General features: G+C 64.4%; 1 protein-coding gene across 2 annotated transcripts in view; it reads right to left on the bottom strand.

Annotated features, from left to right (window-relative positions):
- The window catches only part of TERT (telomerase reverse transcriptase), a 20,476-nt gene extending 1,637 nt beyond the window's left edge, over positions 1–18,839 (bottom strand). The window contains exons 1-14 of one of the 2 annotated variants that reach the window (XM_024731989.1): positions 18,621–18,839; positions 17,153–18,515; positions 13,234–13,429; positions 11,932–12,112; positions 10,886–11,065; positions 10,109–10,267; positions 7,414–7,509; positions 6,843–6,928; positions 5,966–6,079; positions 5,479–5,550; positions 3,592–3,780; positions 2,006–2,132; positions 1,354–1,415; positions 631–755 (exon numbers count right to left, since the gene is read on the bottom strand). In XM_024731989.1, the coding sequence (XP_024587757.1) occupies positions 631–755; positions 1,354–1,415; positions 2,006–2,132; positions 3,592–3,780; positions 5,479–5,550; positions 5,966–6,079; positions 6,843–6,928; positions 7,414–7,509; positions 10,109–10,267; positions 10,886–11,065; positions 11,932–12,112; positions 13,234–13,429; positions 17,153–18,515; positions 18,621–18,839 (3,169 nt within the window). Of the gene's footprint in view, positions 1–630; positions 756–1,353; positions 1,416–2,005; positions 2,133–3,591; positions 3,781–4,105; positions 5,858–5,965; positions 6,080–6,842; positions 6,929–7,413; positions 7,510–10,108; positions 10,268–10,885; positions 11,066–11,931; positions 12,113–13,233; positions 13,430–17,152; positions 18,516–18,620 lie in introns of those variants that run through there. The other variant, XM_024731990.1, reaches the window with a different exon arrangement.
- Positions 18,840–19,671: the final 832 nt, after the last annotated feature.

Here is a 19,671-nt window from a genome sequence, read left to right as displayed (position 1 = left end):
TTGGGGGCGGCGGTGGGGGGGGGGGGAGACTGGCCACTTCATTTCAGGGGCCGCCCGACACGAGCACCAAGGAATTCTGAAAACGGAGACGTTTTCTTCAACTTCTCCAAGAAACCTCCACAAACAGACGTGACGAAGAGCAAAGTCCGTTACACCCAGGACCTCAGAGACACGCACGGCCTGAACCTCAGACAGATCGGGAATGCCCAGGACGAGGTCGGAGGTGCAGACACAGGGGCTGCAGCGGGAGCGTTCAGGTGGGGACGCCCCCGAGGAGGCCGGGCCAAGGGGCGGTGAACCCAAAGCGGGCGGGCGCACGGCTGCCGTGGGTGCCCCTCACTGAGGTGGGCAGGGGTGGCCCAGGGCCTCCTGCAGACCCTGGCCTGGACTGATGCAGGCGCCCAGAGCCCCAGGGGAGGAGGGCCACCAGCTGGCCCCTAAGCGCCACGTCACTCTCCAGTCACGTGGCAGAGGGCAGCGAGCTGCTAGCAGGTTAAAGGCGCCCCGATGCCCCATCTCCGCTGGAGAGGCAGGTGCCGCGGGACACGAGGGACCCGGGACGGGCACAGGACGGAGCGCGTGGGCATGACCCCTCGGCCCGCCAGCCGTGCCCTGGTCGCCTGTGCACACCTGCGTTCCTGGCTCTCAGGAGGGCGTGGCAGCGGGACGAGGTGTCAGAGATGACCCGGAGGAAAAACGAGGGGTTCCTCCCGACTGGCTGATTAAACGGGAGCTGCAGCACACATGCGTGGAACCTGGGGATGTCAGCTCTGTCAGGGGCCCAGCCTCCCCAGGCTGCCCGGGGCAGGGCTCCCTGGAGACCACGGGCGGCAAGCCTGGCTCTGGGTCCCCGAGGCCAGCCGGCGCGGTGAGTGAAGGACGGGGTCCACCTCCCCAGGATGGACAAGCAGCGGACTCCACGATCACCTGCCCGGCCCTGGTTCTTGGAGGGGGGCCGCAGAGCCACCCAAGGGCAGGGAACGTTCCGGAAGAGGGGCTGGAATGATCGGGAGCTGCATCCCGCCGTCCCTTCTGGGGGCGCCTGAGGGTTCGGGACCACACACGCCTCCTGTGCACTGACTGGCCCTCTGCTCGCCTACCCGCCCCTGCCCCGCGGCCACCCTCCTCCCGCCAGCCCCTCCCGCCGCGGGGACTCGGGCCGCCCCAGGCCGCTCGGGCCTCCCAGCACCGTCTGGTGCCCGGGAGCAGCGCCTCCAGAGCTGCCGAGGGCTCCGTGGAGAGGCGGTGTCCGCCGCGGAGACGCACACGCTGCTTCCTCACGGACCCGGGGGCAGCGCGCTCCCCAGGGCGGGGCCGTCGCCTCCCTCGTGGAGCAGCCACCCGTGGACCCACCTGTAGGCCTGCAGCAGGAATATCTTGTAAACATTTGTGAAAACTGTCTCAAGACTGTTCACCTGGAGTCATAAGAAAAAGCAATGTTGGCGATACCTCTGGTGTTTGAGTTTATCTTTTGCTTTATTGCCCCGTCAAACGGAACGAAAAAAAGGACCATCTCGGTAAGAACCCATCAGTCTCTCCCGTGAAACCCGCCAGGTCCTCACTGGGGCCCCTCAGCAGCTGCGGTGGAGTCAGGCCTGCGGGAAGGACAAGGGGGAGAGCCCAGCCTGGCTGGACGACGGCCTGGGCCCCGCGGCTCCAGCGCTGAGGCCACGGCGGTCCTGGGCCCTACAGCCTGTGAGGAGGGGCCCGGGCGAAGATGGCGGGGCAGCCACGCGGCAGGGTGAGGGCCCTGGACACACACACGCACACTCACCCACACTACACACCTGCACATACTCACAGGCGCACACTCGTTCACACACACGTAAACTCGAGAGTGCACGTGTATGTGATGCCTGATGTGCCCCCACACACGTGCACGCGCCCGCACACAGGAACAGACACACGTGCGCCCCCAGGATCTACGAAGCGCGCGCGGACCTTCAGGCGATGCAGCTGCCCTCTGCGCTCCGCAGCCCCAGCCGCCCACGGGCAACCCGCACACCTGCAGGTCCAGGAGGAGCCCGTGGCACTTCAGCCGCAGGACCGCCAGGAGTTTGCGACGCATGTTCCTCCCAGGCTTGAAGCCCTGCTTGAAGGTGAGACTCGCTCTGATCGAGGTCCCGGCGTAACTGCGAGACAGCGCGGGGTTCGTGGAAACACGTGTGTCCACTTCACATTCTGACCGCCACACACGTCCAGCCCATCAGCTGCGCTGGGCCGGAATGGGCGCCTGTCCCCCAAACGGTCACGGCTTCACGGGGAGCCAGACAACCTGGTGGACAGTTCATGACTGACCGGTGTGGTCGGTGCCCGGACATGAGAGGGGGCGGCGGGAGCATGGAAAGCGTCTGCACCTGCGTCTTCCCGGGAGCACCCCAGAAAGAGGACCAAGTGCAGCCCTGAGGGCTCCGGCAGAACCGCGTTACCAGCGCAGGACGGGGCACGCCCGTCCACCACCGTCTTGACACCTGCGCTTTTTATTCATGAAAATGCACAGGTTCCTGTGTCCACGTGCATCGCAAGTCTCTCTGCAAAGCCTGAGGTTGGGCTGCGTGCTCTCAGGCTCAGTGTGGGGGGAGGTGGGGGGACGGGCTCTCAGGGGCCGAACTGCATCCCCCAAACTCACAGGTTGAAGCCCCGACTCCCGAGACCGTCTGGGGATAAGGCCTTTAAGACGGTGATTAAGGCAAAATGGAATCATAAAGGTGGGGCCCTAATCCCATGGGACTGGTGCCCCAAGAAGAGACACCGAGGGGCTGAACACAGAGGGTGACCCTGTGAGGCCTTGGGGAGCAGATGCGTCCACACGCACTCACAGGAGAGGCCCCAGGAGAAACCGGCCTGCGACACCTGGACCTCAGCTTCCAGCCTCCAGGACCGAGAGAACGGAAATGTCCGTGGTGTTTTCTGCGGCAGCCTGAGCTGACCGAGGCAGGGACCCAAGACTCTGTGTACAGAGCAGGCCACACGCACGGCAGCCCTGCTCCCCGACGGGCCAGAGGTGACCACGAATCCTGGTGCCCAGTGAGACCATGGGGACCCTTGTCTGGCAGGTCCTGGAAGCTCTGGTTCAGATCCACACGCTTCCCGGCGGAACACGCTGTGCCCCTGAGTCTGCCACGTGATTTCCTTTTATCAAAAACGCCCAGAAGGTACTTCCCTGGTGGTCCAGTGGTAAAGAATCTGCCTTTCAATGCAGGGGACGCAGGTTCGATCCCTGGTTGGGGAACTAAGATCCCACATGCTGCGGGGCAACTAAGCCCGTGCGCCGCAACTACTGAGCTCGCGCGCCTCGACGAGAGAGCCCGCATGCCGCAAACTACAGAGCCCACGTGCCCTGGAGCCCGTACGCCACAACTAGAGAGAGAAAAACTCGCACACCACAACTAGAGAAGCGTGCACGCCGCAACGAAAGATCCCGCCTGCCGCAACCAAGACCCGACACAGCCAAAAAACCAAAAAGCGCCCAGAAAACGGCTCCCCCAAAGAGTCCATCCCCTAGTGCCCACCGCTGGCCTCTGACCCCCCTGGGGCTTTGGGCCCTGCCACGCGGGAGGACGCACAGAGCTGCGCGGCGGCAGAGCTCACCTGGAGTGGTCACAGCGCACCTCCAGGGTGCGGGTGTCCAGCAGCAAGCCGCACCAGGGGAACAAGCAGTGCGCCGGCAGCTGCAGGGGGGCCGCGCCACCCAGGCCACTGTCCTCCACGGGGAAGTTCACCACCGTCTTCTGCAGGTTCGCCAGGCAGCCATACTCGGGCACACCGTGGACCAGGGTCCTGCAGCAGGGGGGCCACGTCAGCCACCGGGCAGAGGGGACGCCACCCGCGGGTCTCGGAGGCACAGGTCAACGTCACCTAACAGCCCAGCGAGGCGGGCGGGGACTGGAGGGCTGGGACCATGAGCCCGCGAGGAAGGCCGGACACAGCCCTGCTCTGGCCTCCAGGCTTCTGGGCAAACAAGTGCCAACGATTAGAGGCCAGGGTGGACAAGCCAGCAAGGGCAGAGGCAGGCAGCGGGGAAGGGGAGCACGGAAGCCCCAAGAGCCAGTCCTGAAGGACGCGCGCACGCCGGGATGGCCCTCCAGGTAAGGCAGGTGGGCGACTGAGCTGACGGGTCGGCTGGGACCCAGGAGACACGGGGCTCGGAGGGCAGGCAGAGTCCAAGGGATGGGTCCTCTTTGTGACGGCCAGCCGATGGGTCCACCTGGCGAGGCTGAGGTCCCCAGGTGTGCACACTCGAGTCTGCGTTAAGACCAGGGGGTCTGTAGGTGGGGCTGACACCTGCAACCAGCCGGCTTTAAAGGAGGACACTTCCCAGAGTGGGGCGGGCTCACCCATCGGGGAAGGGCCCTGAGAGCCAAACGGGGGTGTCCTGACTGCGGGGGTCGCCCACGGACTGCAGCCCCAGCACCTGCCCTTCCTGCCACCTGCCCCCGGGTTTCAAACCTGCCCAGCCAGCCCCACCATCACGCGAGCCAGCTCCTTTGCAGCAAGTCTCCTGGACGTGTGCCTGTCTGCTGCGCCCCCTGGTGGGACCCTACGGACACGCTCAGAGCTACCTCCCTGCCCAGCCCAACGACCACAGAGCAGCGCCGCTCCCAGAACTTCCCATGACAGAGGCGACGACCTCTGCGCTGTCCCCTCTGGTGGCCACTGGACACGTGTGGCCACTGAGCTCTCCAACTGTGGCCGGTGCCCATGCGGACCCGCGTGCAACACGGGTTTACATTTGCAGTGTCCTGTGCTGGGGCTGCCATAGGGAGCCCCAGAACATCACAGCGGGCGGACTCTACAGGCTTCAAGCCTGGGGTACCCCGCAGGCAGACACGGGATACGTGGTTGCTGTCCAGGTGGGTTTCTCCAAAGGGAGCCCAACGACCAAAGTGACCGAAGTGTCAGGCTCGGGGACGCCTTGAGGGCTCAGTTTTGAACTTTCTCCTCCCTCGGAAAACCACGCTTTGAAACAAGCCCCCAGACTCCCGGGACGGATGGGGCACTGTGGCCGCAGCCCAAAGGGTCCCAGGTGCCGGGTTTGCTTTGGGCACCAAACCCATGCAATCCCCATGCCTGGTAACCCCTCCTTCTTGACACATCTGAATTCCCCGCTCTCGCAGACGTTCTCCGTGGGGAAGCCACAGGTGAGCCGTGCAGGCCTTTCCTCTTCCGTCCCCCGTGGTGCGTAGCGCACAGCCTCTGCTCCGTCCACCACCAGCGCATCATGGGCGCCTAACCTCCAAGGAGCCTCTGCAGACCCAGCCCTGCTGCCTGAGCTCCTGCGGTGGCACCTGCGTCCTGACGGCCACGCCAGCGACAGGAGGAATTGACGGCACTCTGGGCTCTCAGAGCTGCGGGACCACACCGCGTGACACTCCCCAGAGATGCAACGTGTGGGGAGCATGGATGTTCGCACACGGGTCCCACCGTCGTACGTGGGCCAAAACGCGCCTGCAGAGACACACGCGTGGGGGCCCTTACCTGAGGAAGGCTTTGGCTCGTGGCAGGTGAGGGGTGACCAGCAGGAAGTCGTCCACGAAGCGCAGGAGAACCCTGGACACGGATTGACCCCGAGATGAGGGGGACCCTGAACGCACTGCTTTACGCCCACAGGCAGCGTCCTCCCACAGGAGCCAACGCTGAAAAATTTCATGTCTGTGTTTCCGTGGACACGGATCAAGTGACCTTCTCCAAAGAATCTAACCAAAGACTCTGGCTTCTGTGGGATTCGGCTCCAGCTGTGGAGGCCGAGCAGGGGCCCTGCAATTGGGCCGGAAGCACACGAGCTTGGCGCTGGTCCGAAGCCCCGGCCACACAGAAGGCCACGTTTACTCCCCGCTTGAGGCCTGCTGACCACCTCCTGTGCGCCGTTATGAGAAGAAAGGGTGAGGCCCGGTCTACATCCAGGACCCAAAATACAAACAGGCCCCAAGCAAGGCAACACCCGCCAACACAGAGGGTTCCATACCCATCCCGCTGGATTCCGGGGAAGAGCTCGTTCTCCATGTCTCCGTAGCAGAAGCTGCAGAGCAGGGTGGACAGAATGGAGCCCTGGGGGACCCCCTGACACTGGACGTAGGACCTGGGGGGCAGGACGTGGTTAGAAGGTGGGCCAGCCACGGTGGGTCTCGTGCTTATGTCGTAAACACACGCACGGACGTACGTGCACACGCGTGCCCACGCCGCACCCGCCTGGGGGAACGTGAATCAAGATTTATCACGCTCCCCCGCGAGGCCCTGCCACGCCTCGGTCACACGTGGCACGACCCCTCTCCACGAAGGTCACAGCGGGTGGCGGTGCCCCTGGGGAGGAGCCAGGGGCCACAGGCGTGGCCCTTCCCGTGGAGAAAGTCCTCTTCCCACCCGGTGCCATTTACACGCACGTGCAGACGTGCTCCCTTTGCCAAAATTCGCCCCGTTGTGCAGTTGGCACGTGTGCCTCCCCAGGGTGCACGTGTTTTTTAATATTTTAACGTGATTATCTTTAAGTGCTGTAATTACTGAGGATATAATAATAATGAAAATGCACCCTTTAACTAGAAAGTTTCTTGAGCGTGGTCCACGGTTAACGACCTCCGAGAAGGCGCCGCGGCCCAGGCTGACCTCTAACGGCCGTGGCTGTGAGCCCGAAGCCCCCGGGGCCACTGCTCTCCTCGGTCGCACACGGGGTCCCGCTCAGGCACTCGCCCAGGCCGGTTTGGCTCCACACACGTTAAAAAAGTTATCTGCCGGCTTCTGAACGCAAGGACTTCCCACAACCGCGGGAGCCTTGCTCTGTCACCCGGCCGCACGGCCGCAGTGCCTGTCCGCGGCCGGTAAGGGGGAGCCGCGGGGTCCGGACTCACCTGCCCCCGATCCTGACCACGTGGTTGTGGACCAGGCGTAGGAAGAGCTTGAAGAGGCTGCCGCCGGCCTCGTTCAGGGAGCAGCTCTGCGAAGGCAGGCGGGCGTTCACCAGCGTGGATGCCGCCCTGGGCCAGCCGGACGGCTCGCGGTGGGGGCCCCGGGCCCAAAGGAAGGCGTCTGGTGTCTGGGAACCTCACATCGTGGCGGGGTCGCCCCGGGAGTATTATGCACGAAGCACGGGGACCGCGAGGGCCGACCCGCTGCTGGCAAGCCTGGCTTTGGGACACTCTGCTCACACAAGGCGACGGTCACTCGATGGGCTAGCTCGAGGCGGGCCTACGGGGCAAACCCTCTCTTGTCCTCCTAGAGGGAGGGGGCTCGCCTTCGCGTGACCTCGAGACCAAACTGCGAGCGAAGATGTACAGCAAACCTCAGAAGAGCCGCGGGCAAGACGGTGCGTGAGGCCCAGAAGAGGGAAAACGTGGCCAGAGGCGGCTGCAAGTCTCCGCCAGCCACAGAGGGTGTGCACGGCTGCCCCGGACCCAGCAGTGAGCAAACACCCGCACTGACCTGCTCAATGACCACGGCGTCCCTCAGTGAGCCCGCTGCCTGCAGGCGCTCCACGAACTGTCGCATGTAAGGCTGGAGGTCCGTGAAGGTGGACACCTGCTGGCCGGGAAGGTGGGGTGAGGCGAGCGGACGCCCCCCTCCCCGGCCCCGACAGCAAGGGCACACTCAGAACGGGGAACAGAGCCTGGGAGGCCCCGCCCTGCAGCTTCTGTGGTGCCCCCGCCACGGCCGCTACGACCAGGGATGAGATGCAGAGCACGGCCGCCTGGGGATGCTGGGGAGGCGGGATGCAGGCGGGCTGGGGTCTCAGCCCTCAGGGTGCATCCCACCTTCACCCCGACTTCTCCCCAAGGCCTGTATCCACCGTGGGAGGTGGAGCCCGAGCAGAAAGTGGGGGCTCTGAGGCTGAAGATGCTGGGGTTCAGAGCCACGAAGCAGCTGGGACTGAGGGGCAGTTCCCAGGCGGAGGGGCTGCAGAGAAAACACCCTCAACAGCAGGCGCCCCCGGAGCCACGCCGAGTGGGGCTGAGGGAGCCCAGCCCCTCCGAGGGGACCACACTGGGGAAGGGCCAAGTGAGGGAGACCAGGCACCACACTGTCTAGAATGGACCCCCGCCGAACTAAGGTCACGGCTCCACCACTGCCAGGAAAACACCACCCGCTCTGGAGAAAAGCTCGCAAAACCCTTACGTTAAAACCCCTATTTACAAAGTCTGGCACACCGGGGAAAAAATTCCAAAAGCTATAGAATAGGCCTGTGTGACCAAAACCACCCACAAATCAGCAGACACAGACGCGACAGAAACCTGCCTGCAGGCGAGCTGGTATCGAGTTTCTGGCATTTTAAAATCACTCAAGATAACACTGCTAAGAAAACAAAGATGGAGGATGTAACCAGAGCCCTGGAATCTGTGAGAAAATTCACATGGATTTCTAAAACTGAGAAACAGGCTGGCTAAAATTAAGAGTTTCATAAATGGGTTTAAAATCAGAGACAGAAAAGAGCAGCCCAGTGAACCAGAGAACAGGTCTCTAAATGCCCAGATTCCAGCAGAGACGGAACACGTTAAAGCAGCAGCGCAAAAATTGGCTCAGAACAGACCCTGGACTGAACGCCGCAGCTCTAACGAGACACGTTCTAAAGGAGCATCAGGGTCAGGTAGCCGGGCAGGTGCGCCGCTCAAGCACAACAGGGCTTCAGCCCCACGCTGAGGATAAGCTGGATCCCTCAAAACAGAAGCATCTCCACGTGCAAAAGAAAAGGCGAGACAGGCCGAGAAGGCGCCTGGGAGCCCACAGCTGCCCAAGGACTTGTCCCCAGAACGTGGGAAGATCCCCTAAGATGGATGACCAAGGAGACAGCCTGGCAGCACCGGGGAGATGGGATGGGCACCCCATGAGAGGACACAACTACGTGGCCGGTACACAAGGGGCCCAGAACCGGATCTCCCCAGACCGAGTCCCACAGACAGGACTGCGCTGCCCCACCGGGCGGCCGGGCTGCAAGCTGCAGCCCTGGTCCCTCGGTACCGCCAATACCGCCGCCAGGGCCCCCCTGCAGCCGCGCTGGAACCTCTTGGGCAACATCTCCTAAAACTACACAAGCCTGGAATCCGCCCACGGCAACGAGGACTTTGTTTCCCAAACAGCACATCACGGGGATGCTGGCAGCGACCTCACTCACGTCCAAAGAGGAACCGGCAAACGCCCACCCAGCGGAAGGCGAAACCTCACCGCGCACGGCGACCGCGGACGGAACACGGAGACACTGCTCTGGGCGGCTGGACCCCAGACGCGGCGGAAACCGGACAGGAGGGTAGAGTGTCCCTGATTTCACATTACAGAGTTAGAGACAAGCGAGCATGTCGCCGTGCTCGGGGTAGGAGAGGTGCCCCCGGGGCCGGGAGGGAGTCCCGCGGGCGCTGCTGTTCTGGGCCGTGAAGCGGAGAAGACGTCATCCCTGTCCACAAACCCAAGATCCTGCGTCGCACACTCAGGACTCACAAACCATGCTCACCAGCGCCTTGTGCTGGGGTCTTCACACGCGCCTTTTCCAAGAACTTCTGGGGGAACTCCCCCCCCCGCCACGCCTCCAGTACACACGCTGTTTCGGCCCGGGTGGGGTGGGGAGGTGATCCAAAAGCCCTCCCGACAAGCGCTAGGAAAACCCCCCACCTGATGGCCTCGGGCTCAACCGAATGCCCTTGTCCCCTCCCAGCCCTGCCTGGGCCGGAGGCCCCAGGCGGCTGCGGCGAGGGGCTGCCCTTCCACCCTCGACCCACTGCGCCCACACGGACAGCAGCGCGGCCCAGGAGTCCCGGGCGAGGCGCCCTGTGGCACCTCCCCGCCCGTGGAGCACACGCGGCCCTGCTGCGTGGCCGCTGGGACACCACGGAAACACGCGTGGCTCTGCTGCCACCAGGGTCCCTCCTCTCGGCTCAGCCCGGTGTGTAGTCGGGGCCCCGCGGCTGTGAAGGGGCAGCGGGAGGACAGTAACCGACGGGAACACCAAGGGCGAAGAGGACGACCGCGCGTGCGCATGCGCGGGGCGTGGGGGGAGGAGGGGCACGCCCACGCCCACCACCACCACCACCACGGCGCATGCCCCTCCCGCAGACCACGCCCCCCACCACCCAACGCTCGCCTCCCGCAGAGCGCGCTCCCCAGCACCGAACACACCCCAGGTGGGGCTTACGTGTCTCTTGAAAGACTTCCGCACGTGTCCGCGGGCAGCCCTCTGGACCACGGCATACTGGCGCACGCAGTACAAGTTCTCATGGGGCCGGATCACGTTGGCTATCACCTCCGCCAGCCTGTCCTGGGGGAGCGCGTCGTACGCCCCCGCCACGTCCACCTACATGGGAACCGAAGTGCCTGAGGACGCGCTCACCTGGGCCCCGAGTTCCCGGTCCTGCTGGTTCTGACCTGCGGTCAGCAAACCCTGGGGTGAATCGTACACCAGGGGACTGGGGAGACCCTGGACTCCCCCTCACACTGTCCCGTCCCCGTCCCCCACGCCCGCCCCCCACGGGGCTCTCGCTGAGATACCCACATCCCCCGGACTCTAAGCACCCTCAGGGCGGGTCTTTGCCCCTCTCTCTGAGCTGCAAGCTGATGACCAGGAGGCCCCTGGCAGATGACCAGGGCACCCGGCGCTGGGGTGTGAGCAGGTGTCTCCTTCCCTGAAGGAGCTGCCGTGGAGTTGGGGTGCAGTCACGGAGTCCACTCCACAGGGGAAGGCACAAAGCCTCCGCCCCTGGGAGCCAGACACCCCCAAATGGAGATGGGGTTCCCTGCCCTCCCGCTCCCAGAAGAATCTGTGGGACGTGGACGCGGCTCCACCAAGGGGTGACTCGTTCTGGCAAACACGGGACTGCAAAAGGCTGGCCACTCCCCACACCGGCGGGGGCCTGAGGCGAGGGATCACCTGCAGGGCCAGTTCCCTTGGTGGGGGTGGGAATCGGGCGCCCACCTTGACGAAGTAGAGCGGGGCCACCGGGCCCCGCGCCCGCAGGGGCAGCACGAAGGCCTGCCAGGCCCTGTAAATGTCGTCCATGCCCAGCACGGAGGCCCCCAGAAGACCGGGGCGCCTCAGCCGCTCGTAGTTTAGCACAGCGAACAGGGTCTTGACCTGGGAGGTAAGATGCTGGACCTGCAGGCCCAGCCCAGGACGACCAGTGTCACCAGAGGGGCCCCAGACCAAGGGGATGTGGGGTCAGACAGCTCCCAGGGACGAGAGGCAGGCCCCCGCTCTGTGCCGCCGCCGCCCCCACCCCCGCCTACCCCGCCTCCCTCGGACCGCAGAAGGGCCAGATGGCTGCCCCCCACCATGCCCACCCCAGACCCCAGGGTCTCCCCAGGGACCCGTCCTGGGATCACGGACACCACGTGTGGAAAATGCAAGTAGCTACACCCTTGGTCCCCTCTACTTACCTGGTCCCCCCCCACCCAGCGAAGAGGGGTGCTGCCTCCTGGGGGGCCCCAGCCCCAGCGGAGAGGGGGGCACCACCTCCTAGGGGACCCCAGCCCCACTGGGCGAGCACTTTGTCTTCGCTCACGGACCAAACCCCCATCAGCAGCGACAGCTTCTCTTTCTCACTAACGGTAGAATCACCCCCAAATCACCTACAGGGAGGCGCATGGAAGGGGTCAGAGCTGCTGGCGAGGCAGAGGTGCTGTGGCGGGGAGAGCAGTCACGGGGGCTAACCATGGGGGTGAGGTCCTACGGGGGTCCTCGGGACCCTGGCAGGCTGGTGACAGCTATCACATGGTCCCTCTGCCCCGTGCCCACCCCCGGAGGATTCCAGGGGCCAGGGGCACAGAGGGTTTCCAGAGCCCATCCAGCACCTCACAGGACTGGCCTTCCCGGGAGCTCCTTCTCTGGGCCCGGGAACCCCCATCCACGGCACCCCAGCATTCCACGGCCTCCCTGGGGCTGCCAGCCCCGCGAGACTCTGACTACAACCACCAGGCCTGGGGTTCAAATGCACTTTGCCTAAAAGCGGCACAAGCGGTGACCTTCCTGTCTCTGTGCGACTTCCCGGCTCCCACGACGTCGCCCATGTTCACGATGGGCCGCAGCCCGCTGGGCTTGGGGACGAAGCGGAGCTTGGACGTCGGCAGAGCCGGCCTGTCCTCCTGGAGTCGCCTGACATCTGCCTCGGAGAGCTCGCGGAGCTGCACGCGCTCTAAGTGTTGTCTGAAACAGAGGTGCCCGTGGGAAGCCAGGGCGGGCAAGCATAGCAGCCACCAGTGCCCGTGAAGTCGGCAGAACCCGTGCCCAGCAGCCCAGACTTGCGGCGTGGCCGGGCGTCAGCTGGAGGCCCCTCCTCGGCGGGGCCAGGACACCCAGTTCCCGGTGGACAGAGTCCCGGCTGGTGTAGGCCAGGACCCGTGGGCCAGAGAGCCCGCCCTCCTCTACACAGAACGGGCAGGGAGTGCTCGGCGTGGCCCCCTGAGGAACAGAAATGTCTCCCCATGGGCCTGCTAGCTCCTTGTTACCTGTGACCTTCAGCCTTTACCCCAAAAGCACCCACAGGGAGGGCCTGGGCGGCCCCAGGGGTGAAGCGTGGTCCCAAGCACAGCCCATCGTGGGATTCAAACACCCACCAGGCAGGGGTCGGGCCCCATGGGCCCCACAGGGACAGCCTAAACGGCCACTTTGGGTCACATGGCGTGAAATACTTAGATGGGGCGCCTTCACTCAAGACCACGATAAAGGCGTCCGGAGCCTCCCCCCACCAGACACAGGAGGACACGGGCCCCAGCACGTGCGCTCAGGGACCCCGGCCGGCTCCCTCCACAGACGTCCTAACGCAGGGCTAAGCCCTCTGACACCGGGTGCCTCGGCAGGCCCAGCCCGTGTCTTTCTGGCTGTCACCCCATCCATCCTGGCTGGATCCCGGTCCAGCTGACACCTTCCCAGTCTTTCAAAATGGACATAAGACAGTCAGTGAGCAACTGAGACAATCTCACGGCCGCCCCACGGCCATTCAGCCCCCGGGAGGCCTGCTTCACGGCAATGCCTCTGCCCCAGACGCGCCCCACTGCACGGCGTCAAATAGGCGGGTCTGTCATCTGTGTCATCCTCTGTTCTGTGCGGATTAAACAGCACCGGGCCCATGTGCCAGGGGGAAGTAAGCGGCCCGCCCGTACTGTTTCAGTCCAGACAGACTCCTAGACCCCACAGACCATCCAGCCCAAGCCCCCGGCTTTCAGGTAAGAAGGGGCTTGCAGGAGTCCGTGACAAGGGCGGGGTCCCTGGAGGACCTGGGCGAGGAGCCCTGGGCAGGGAGAGGCCGTGGTTCCCGATGGCCGTACCTGATGCCAACGCTCTGCAGCTGGCTCCAGACGCGCTTCCGGAAGAAGAAGAGCCGGTTCTTCTGGAACGTAGTCTCCGTGACGTAGAAGAACGCCCTGAGCACCTCGACCACGTATGCACCCATCAGCCAGCACAGGAACCTGGCCAGGACGGCCTCGCGCAGACGGTGCTCGGCGGCCGGAACGCAGCGAGCCCCTGGGAGGAGAGAGGCGGGTGCTCACCCCACGTGCTGCCTGAGCGGCCCCTCGGGCCTGGACGGCTGCACATGCGGCCCACGTGCCGTGACTCGGAGCCTCGGGCAGAGGAGAACGCGGGTATCTCAGCAACGACGCTTCCCCCATTGCACGTTAAAGTGACGATGTTGGATCACTGGGCTTTGATAAAAAATGTCTTTAAGTTAGTTTCACCTTTCCTTTTTCACTTTCTTATTGGAGCTACGGAAAATCTGAAATGTTGTATGTAGCTCACGTTACGTTTCTACTGGGTGGCGATGACGTGGAACCTCATCATCTGTCCCCTTTACACACAGGCTGGAGGAAGCAGAGACTGCTCTCCGCATGGGGGACGTGCGGTTGAGGCTGGAGTGCATCGCCCCCGGGTGGCAAGAGCCAGAAACGCCTGGGCTTTTCCAGGCTGAACACCGCGGGCAAGCAGACACAGCCACACACCGAGGGACGCCCGACGCCGCGGGGCTCCGGACCCAGCCACGGGCCAAGGTGAGCGTGCTCCCCTGCGGTCCTCTGCATTTTACTCTGCATCTCGAGAACTGTCACCAGGCTGCCAGGGGGGCCTCACTGCGGACAGAGCCAGGGCTTTACCACCCATAACCGGCATGAAAGAAACACAGAGGAGAAGAAAGGGGCCCCAGAGGCAGGTCTGGGGCAGGACAATGAACAGTGAGCAAGGAGAAGAGAAGGGGGGGATGAAGCTACATAAACATCGGCTGTAGAAACAGTACCAGCAGCATCTAACTTGGGACACAACTGGGTTAGTGGACGGAACAGCTCAAGTGTGATGCGGTTCCACCACGCAAGGCCCTTACACGGTTCCCAAGGTAACCAACCACCCAGAGAGGGTAAGTGGAGGATACAAAGCTAACGCTGGAAGCAAACCCAACGCACGCACACCCACGTGAGAAAATGCACGTCAGGAAACGAGGAATAAAAACGCGGAAGAGGGGGCCAAAGTGCAAGGTGAAAACTGCATCCACGCTCGCCTATCATCACAGGAAATGAAAAAGAATTACTCCCGGTAAGTGGTAAAGACTGTCAGAATGGATTGAAAATAAACGGAAAACGTCAGCTCAGGGCTTCCCTGGTGGCACAGCGGTTGAGAGTCCGCCTGCCGATGCAGGGGACACAGGTTCGTACCCCGGTCCGGGAAGATCCCACACGCCGCAGAGCGGCTGCGCCCGTGAGCCATGGCCTCTGAGCCTGCACGTCCGGAGCCTCTGCTCCGCAACGGGAGAGGCCACAACAGTGAGAGGCCCGCGTACCCCGCAAAAAAAAAAAAAAAAAAAGTCAGCTCAGTGCTGTCGTTAAGACACTTAAACCACGTATCCTCATAGGATACGAAGAGGTTGAGGATAAAAACTAAATAATGAAAAATGACACAAGCAGGAAATACTAACCAACGGGAAGGCAGGTAAACACACTTTACGGTAAAAAGAGCCACTAAACATTCATGGGGAAGATTAAGTCTAAAACGTGCCGGCAGCTAACAACCCATCGTGCAGACCGTCGGGGCAAGCAGGAAGGGACACACCCACCCCCTGGGGCCGTGTACCCTCAGCATCGCGGCATCTGGAAGGACACACGTTTTGCAGGGCACCCGGCGTGGTGACCACAGCACCAACCCCGGCCTGCAAACACACGGGAACCATTAGTGCTAACGCCACACACGAGACCAAGCCAGTCTCCACGGGCTCCAGGCCACCGCGGTCCTACGGCCCGCACGTGGCTGAGTCAGAAATCAACAGTAAAAGGCAACTTAAAACTGCCACACGTCCGGAAAATACAAAATAATCGTCCAGATAACTCCAAGATCAATGGAGCAATCACAGTAGAAACAGAAAACACCGAAAAGCGGCCGATAGAAACACGGGGCAGCTACTGCGGGGCTGGGGAAATGCACAGCCGGGGAGGGAGTCGGAGGGGCGGCAGGTGACTGAGGAGCAGAGAGGTGGGGAAATTAAGAGAGGTGGGGGGAACGCTCCCACCCGCAGCTCAGGAAAAGCAACTGTGGTCGGATGTAGGCGGACAGGATGAGCCAACCAGAGGCTAAGGCAGCGAGCAGGAATCCTTCCGGTGATGCCTCTAGTGACACGTAGCCCCAGATGTGGACAGCCCGGTTGTCTGGCCTCTGGGGCTGGGGATCAGGGAGCTGACAGGTATCCGTGGGCAGCATGGCAGGCACGACAATGGCCTCAACAGAGGCAGAGGAAGCTGGTGCTGTGGATGGAGTGCCTGGCCGGCACGGAGGAAGGGCAGCATTCTGGCAGGAGAGGGTGGAAGAGGCGACCTCGGAGAGCCGCAGCTCAGAGCAGCATTTATTCAGCCAGCGGGCAGAAGGCGTGGCCGAGGCCATGGAAAGGAGCAAACGGCCCGGGGCACAGCTCAGGTGAGCAAGGGCCCAGTCGCCCGGGAAAACACCACCTCCTCAGTGCCTGCAGCTCGAGGGGCACGGGGACCCCATCTGAAATCGGGGCCAGAGCACAGAACTCAGAGCCTCCTTCCACAAAGCAGGCTGGGGCCCCACGAGCACAGAGGCGTCAGGTGAGGGCCTGGTCTCCCGAGCCCGCCTCCTGGAGACTCATCCACGGCGTCCCACGCGCAGGGAGCTGCTGGTCAGGGGGTGTAAAAGTCACGCAAGATGCAAAGTTTCTGGAGCTCTGCTGTGGGACACCGAGCGCGCAGTGCGCAGTACCGTGCTGTCCACCTCAGCGTTGTTTAGGAGGGTAGGTCTCATGTTACGTTCTCACAATTAAAAAAAATTTTTTTAAACCAAGTTGCTGAAGGTCACCCTGACTGTCCACGTCACCTGCCCCGGGGTCTCTTGGGGAGCCAGAAAGGGTGTGCCCCGGCTGCCTGAGGCCACCACCCCGGGGACTGTCACATGCACGGGGGAGGCGGGGGGCAAACCTGGCTCTCACAGACGACTTCCTCCTAGAAGTCGTGATCATCTCAGGAGCGTGGGGTGGTCAAACACAGGGAGAGCAGGGAGGGTGCTGACCCAGGCGGGGCTGACAGTGGCTGGGCTGGAGGAAGCCCAACGTCAAACCCAGAACACCACAGTGGGAGGGACACGGCAGGCTCAGCTCCACAGAAAAAGTCCTGCCGGCGCCCACAGAGGCTGCCCACTGCCCTGAGACGGCGGACGGTGTCCTGATGTCCCCTCTGACCTCTGGTGACGCTGGGGCCTTGTTCAAGGACACGGTCTTTTCACTCCTCCCACCTGCCTGGCCCCGACCTAGCGGAGGCACAATGGGAACTCACACCGGGATCCGCGTGTGGTCTGACCAGATCCAGCGGGGAGCCCAGGAGCCGCGTCCCCCAACCCCATAAACGGGGTTCCGGGTCCAGCCCCCGTTTCTATCAGCGGGGCACCACGCCAAGGCGATAAACCTTGACGTCAAAAAGGGTTATGAATGACGCGCATACACGCCCACAGGACCTCCCGTTGCCCTCCGTCTGTTGGCGCAGCCCCAGACCACGTGTCCCGCCTGCTCACCGCCCCTCCCCAGCGCCCAGAACCTGCCGGAGCCCACGAACGTCCGGAGATTTCTGCAAACTGGATGGGAGAGGGGGACAGAGGCAGAGAACTCGGAGTCACCCGACAGCCACCAAGAAGCCCCTGCCCCCCGAGCGAGGTACGGAGGAGGCCCTGCCGCACTCGAGGTCCCGAGGTCGGGTCCCTCACCTGGGCGCCCGCGCAGCCAGGCGCAGTCCTGCACCTTCATCTTCCAGGTCAGCTCCTGCGGCGAGAGCTTGCCGTGCTTCCCCAGAGAGAGGAGCTTCTTCACGTTCCTCAAGAAGCGGCGCTCGTTGTGCCGGGAGCCCCAGAGGCCTGCGGGCACCAGCCGGTGAAGGCAGGCCCGCAGGAGGCCGTACACCTGCCAGGGGCTGCTGTGCTGACGGAGGAGCTGGACCAGGCGGCGCGAGCCCGCGTCCGCCTCGGGGGTGGCGGCCGGCCTCTCCCCGGAGCGGGCGCCCACTCCAGGGCTCTCCTGACCGCCTGACCCCGCCGGGGTGGTGGGGGCCGGCAGTGGGCAGTGCGCCCTGAGAAGAGCGCCGTAGGGGCACCGCACGTGGTTCTCAAGCAGCTCCCGAAACAGGGGCCTCATCCGCCAGTAGCGCGCGGGCAGGCGGCGCGTCCTGCGCGGAAGCCCTGGTGGCCGGGGCTTAGAGCCCAGAAAGATGGTCTCCACGAGTCTCTGGGCCCCCGCCAGGCTGGGAGGCAGGGAGCAGAGCAGGAAGGAGCGGCGCAGCCGTTCTCTGCTGCCCGAGCAGTAGAGGAACTGCTTGGTCTCGGCCCACGCTCGGGGACCGGGCTCGCCCTGGGGACGTGACGGCCGCCAGGATGGGGAGCGAACACCCCCCTCGCCGCCCACCAGCGGGAAGGGGCGACGGGTCCTGGGCGCGTTGCCCTCCTGAGACTTGGCTTCCGCGGCGGCTCTGGTAGGTGTCATCACGCGGGGGTCGCTGTCGCTCCGCCCAGGCGCCCTGCCCAGGTGGGCCCCGGGCGCCTGCCCTTCGGTACCACGCTCGGGCTCCAGGCCATGCCTGGGCTTCTTGGCTGGAGGCGGACGGCCCCCCACGCCGCCCCGACGCCGCCTCGCGCCCTTGGCCGGCAGCTCCCGGGGTCCCCCCGCCTCCCCGTCGCCGCCATTCCCGGCCTGGCGCGTGAGTCCGAGGCCAGTCCGAGTTCCGCCCGCGCGTGGCGTGGGCCGCGCCGCGGCGGCGGTGCAGAGGTCGTAGAGCGGCGGCCCGCACACCTGGTAGGCGCAGCTGGGGGGCACCAGCAGGTAGAGTGCGCAGCGCGCCAGCAGGTGGGTGAGCACGTCATCGCCCACGCGGCGCAGCAGCAGCCCCCACGCGCCGCTGCCGCGCAGCGTGTCCGTCACCGTGTTGGGCAGGTAGCTGCGCACGCTGGTCGTGAAGGCCACGGGCGGCCCGCCGCGGGCCCCGTCCAGCAGCGCGAAGCCGAAGGCCAGCACGTTCCTCGCGCCGCGCTCACAGAGCCTCTGCACGACCCTGGCCACCAGCTCCTTCAGGCAGGACACCTGCGGGAGAGGGCTCCTGAGTCGCTGGGGACGCAGGTACGTCCTTCCCCACCCCCTCCACCACCACCGCGGCGGGCCCGACCGGAGTCCCCGGAGGCAGCCCACCTGGCGGAAGGACGGGGCGGCAGGGGGCGGCTGCGCATCCCAGGGCACGCACACGAGGCACTGGGCCACGAGCGCGCGGAAGGCCACCGGGTCCCCGCGCCGCACGAGCCGCCGGTCCTCGGGCCCCAGGCGCCGCACGAAGGTGGCCAGAGGCAGAACCTGCCGGTAGCGGTCCCGCAGCAGGGCGCGCACCGCCCGGCACCTGGGCGCGCGCGGCATCGTCGGAGCAAACGGGGGTCCGCGCGGAGGAAGGGGCGGGGTCGGGAGGAGGAAGGGGCGGGGTCGCGGGAGCCCTGCAGCCCCGCCCTTAGTTCACCCTGCGGGCCGCGGGTGTGGCCCCAGAGGTGTTTGCGCCCAGGTGCCTCGAGAACCTGCTCCGACCGCGCAGCTGCTCCGCGCAGTGTCCCCACCCACACGCCGTGACCCCTCCCAGGGCGCAGGGGTCTTGCGAGGGTCGCACAGAGGAGAGGCTCTATGGTACCGAGGGAGGGGACCATAACGTGGGGTCCCTGGGGGACCTGGTGCATTCTGCGCCCGCGCGGAGCAGCTCCTTCTGGTGTGTTACTTTCTCACGTGGGCCGTGACCGGGCAGTGAGGGATGCTTTGGGGTCCAGCAGGGGCTCATGGCAGCGAATTTGTAATGATGTGCAAAGAAGAGAATGGACCACCGCCCCTGCCCCGCGGGCCTGGGGAAGCCAAGGCAGCAGGAGCACCCTGGACCTGGACCGGCACGCGGTGGGGCTCCTGGAGCTCTTTCCCGGCTCCGGCGGCTGGCAGTGGTCAGCAGGCAGCGGTCGGCGGGCAGTGGTCAGCAGGCAACAGCGGCACCTACCCCCACTGGCTCGGTCTCCCTGACCCCAGGCTGTAGTTTCTCTTTTTGAGTTCTTCTGTGATCTCCACCAAAAACAAAAATCCTCAAATCAGTTCCCTATGAATCACCCACCTGATGGGTTGGGCAAAGGAAGGGGAGAAGTGGAGCCGCAGGCTCCCTGGGGCACCACCTGCAGGCTCCTGGCACCTGCCCGTGGCCTCCCTCCATGCCCAGAGCTGC

This window comes from Neophocaena asiaeorientalis, unplaced genomic scaffold (assembly GCF_003031525.2).
Source record: "Neophocaena asiaeorientalis asiaeorientalis breed wild unplaced genomic scaffold, Neophocaena_asiaeorientalis_V1.1 scaffold104, whole genome shotgun sequence".
Classification (NCBI taxonomy): Eukaryota; Metazoa; Chordata; class Mammalia; order Artiodactyla; family Phocoenidae; genus Neophocaena; species Neophocaena asiaeorientalis.
This window is presented reverse-complemented; position numbering and strand designations above follow the sequence as displayed.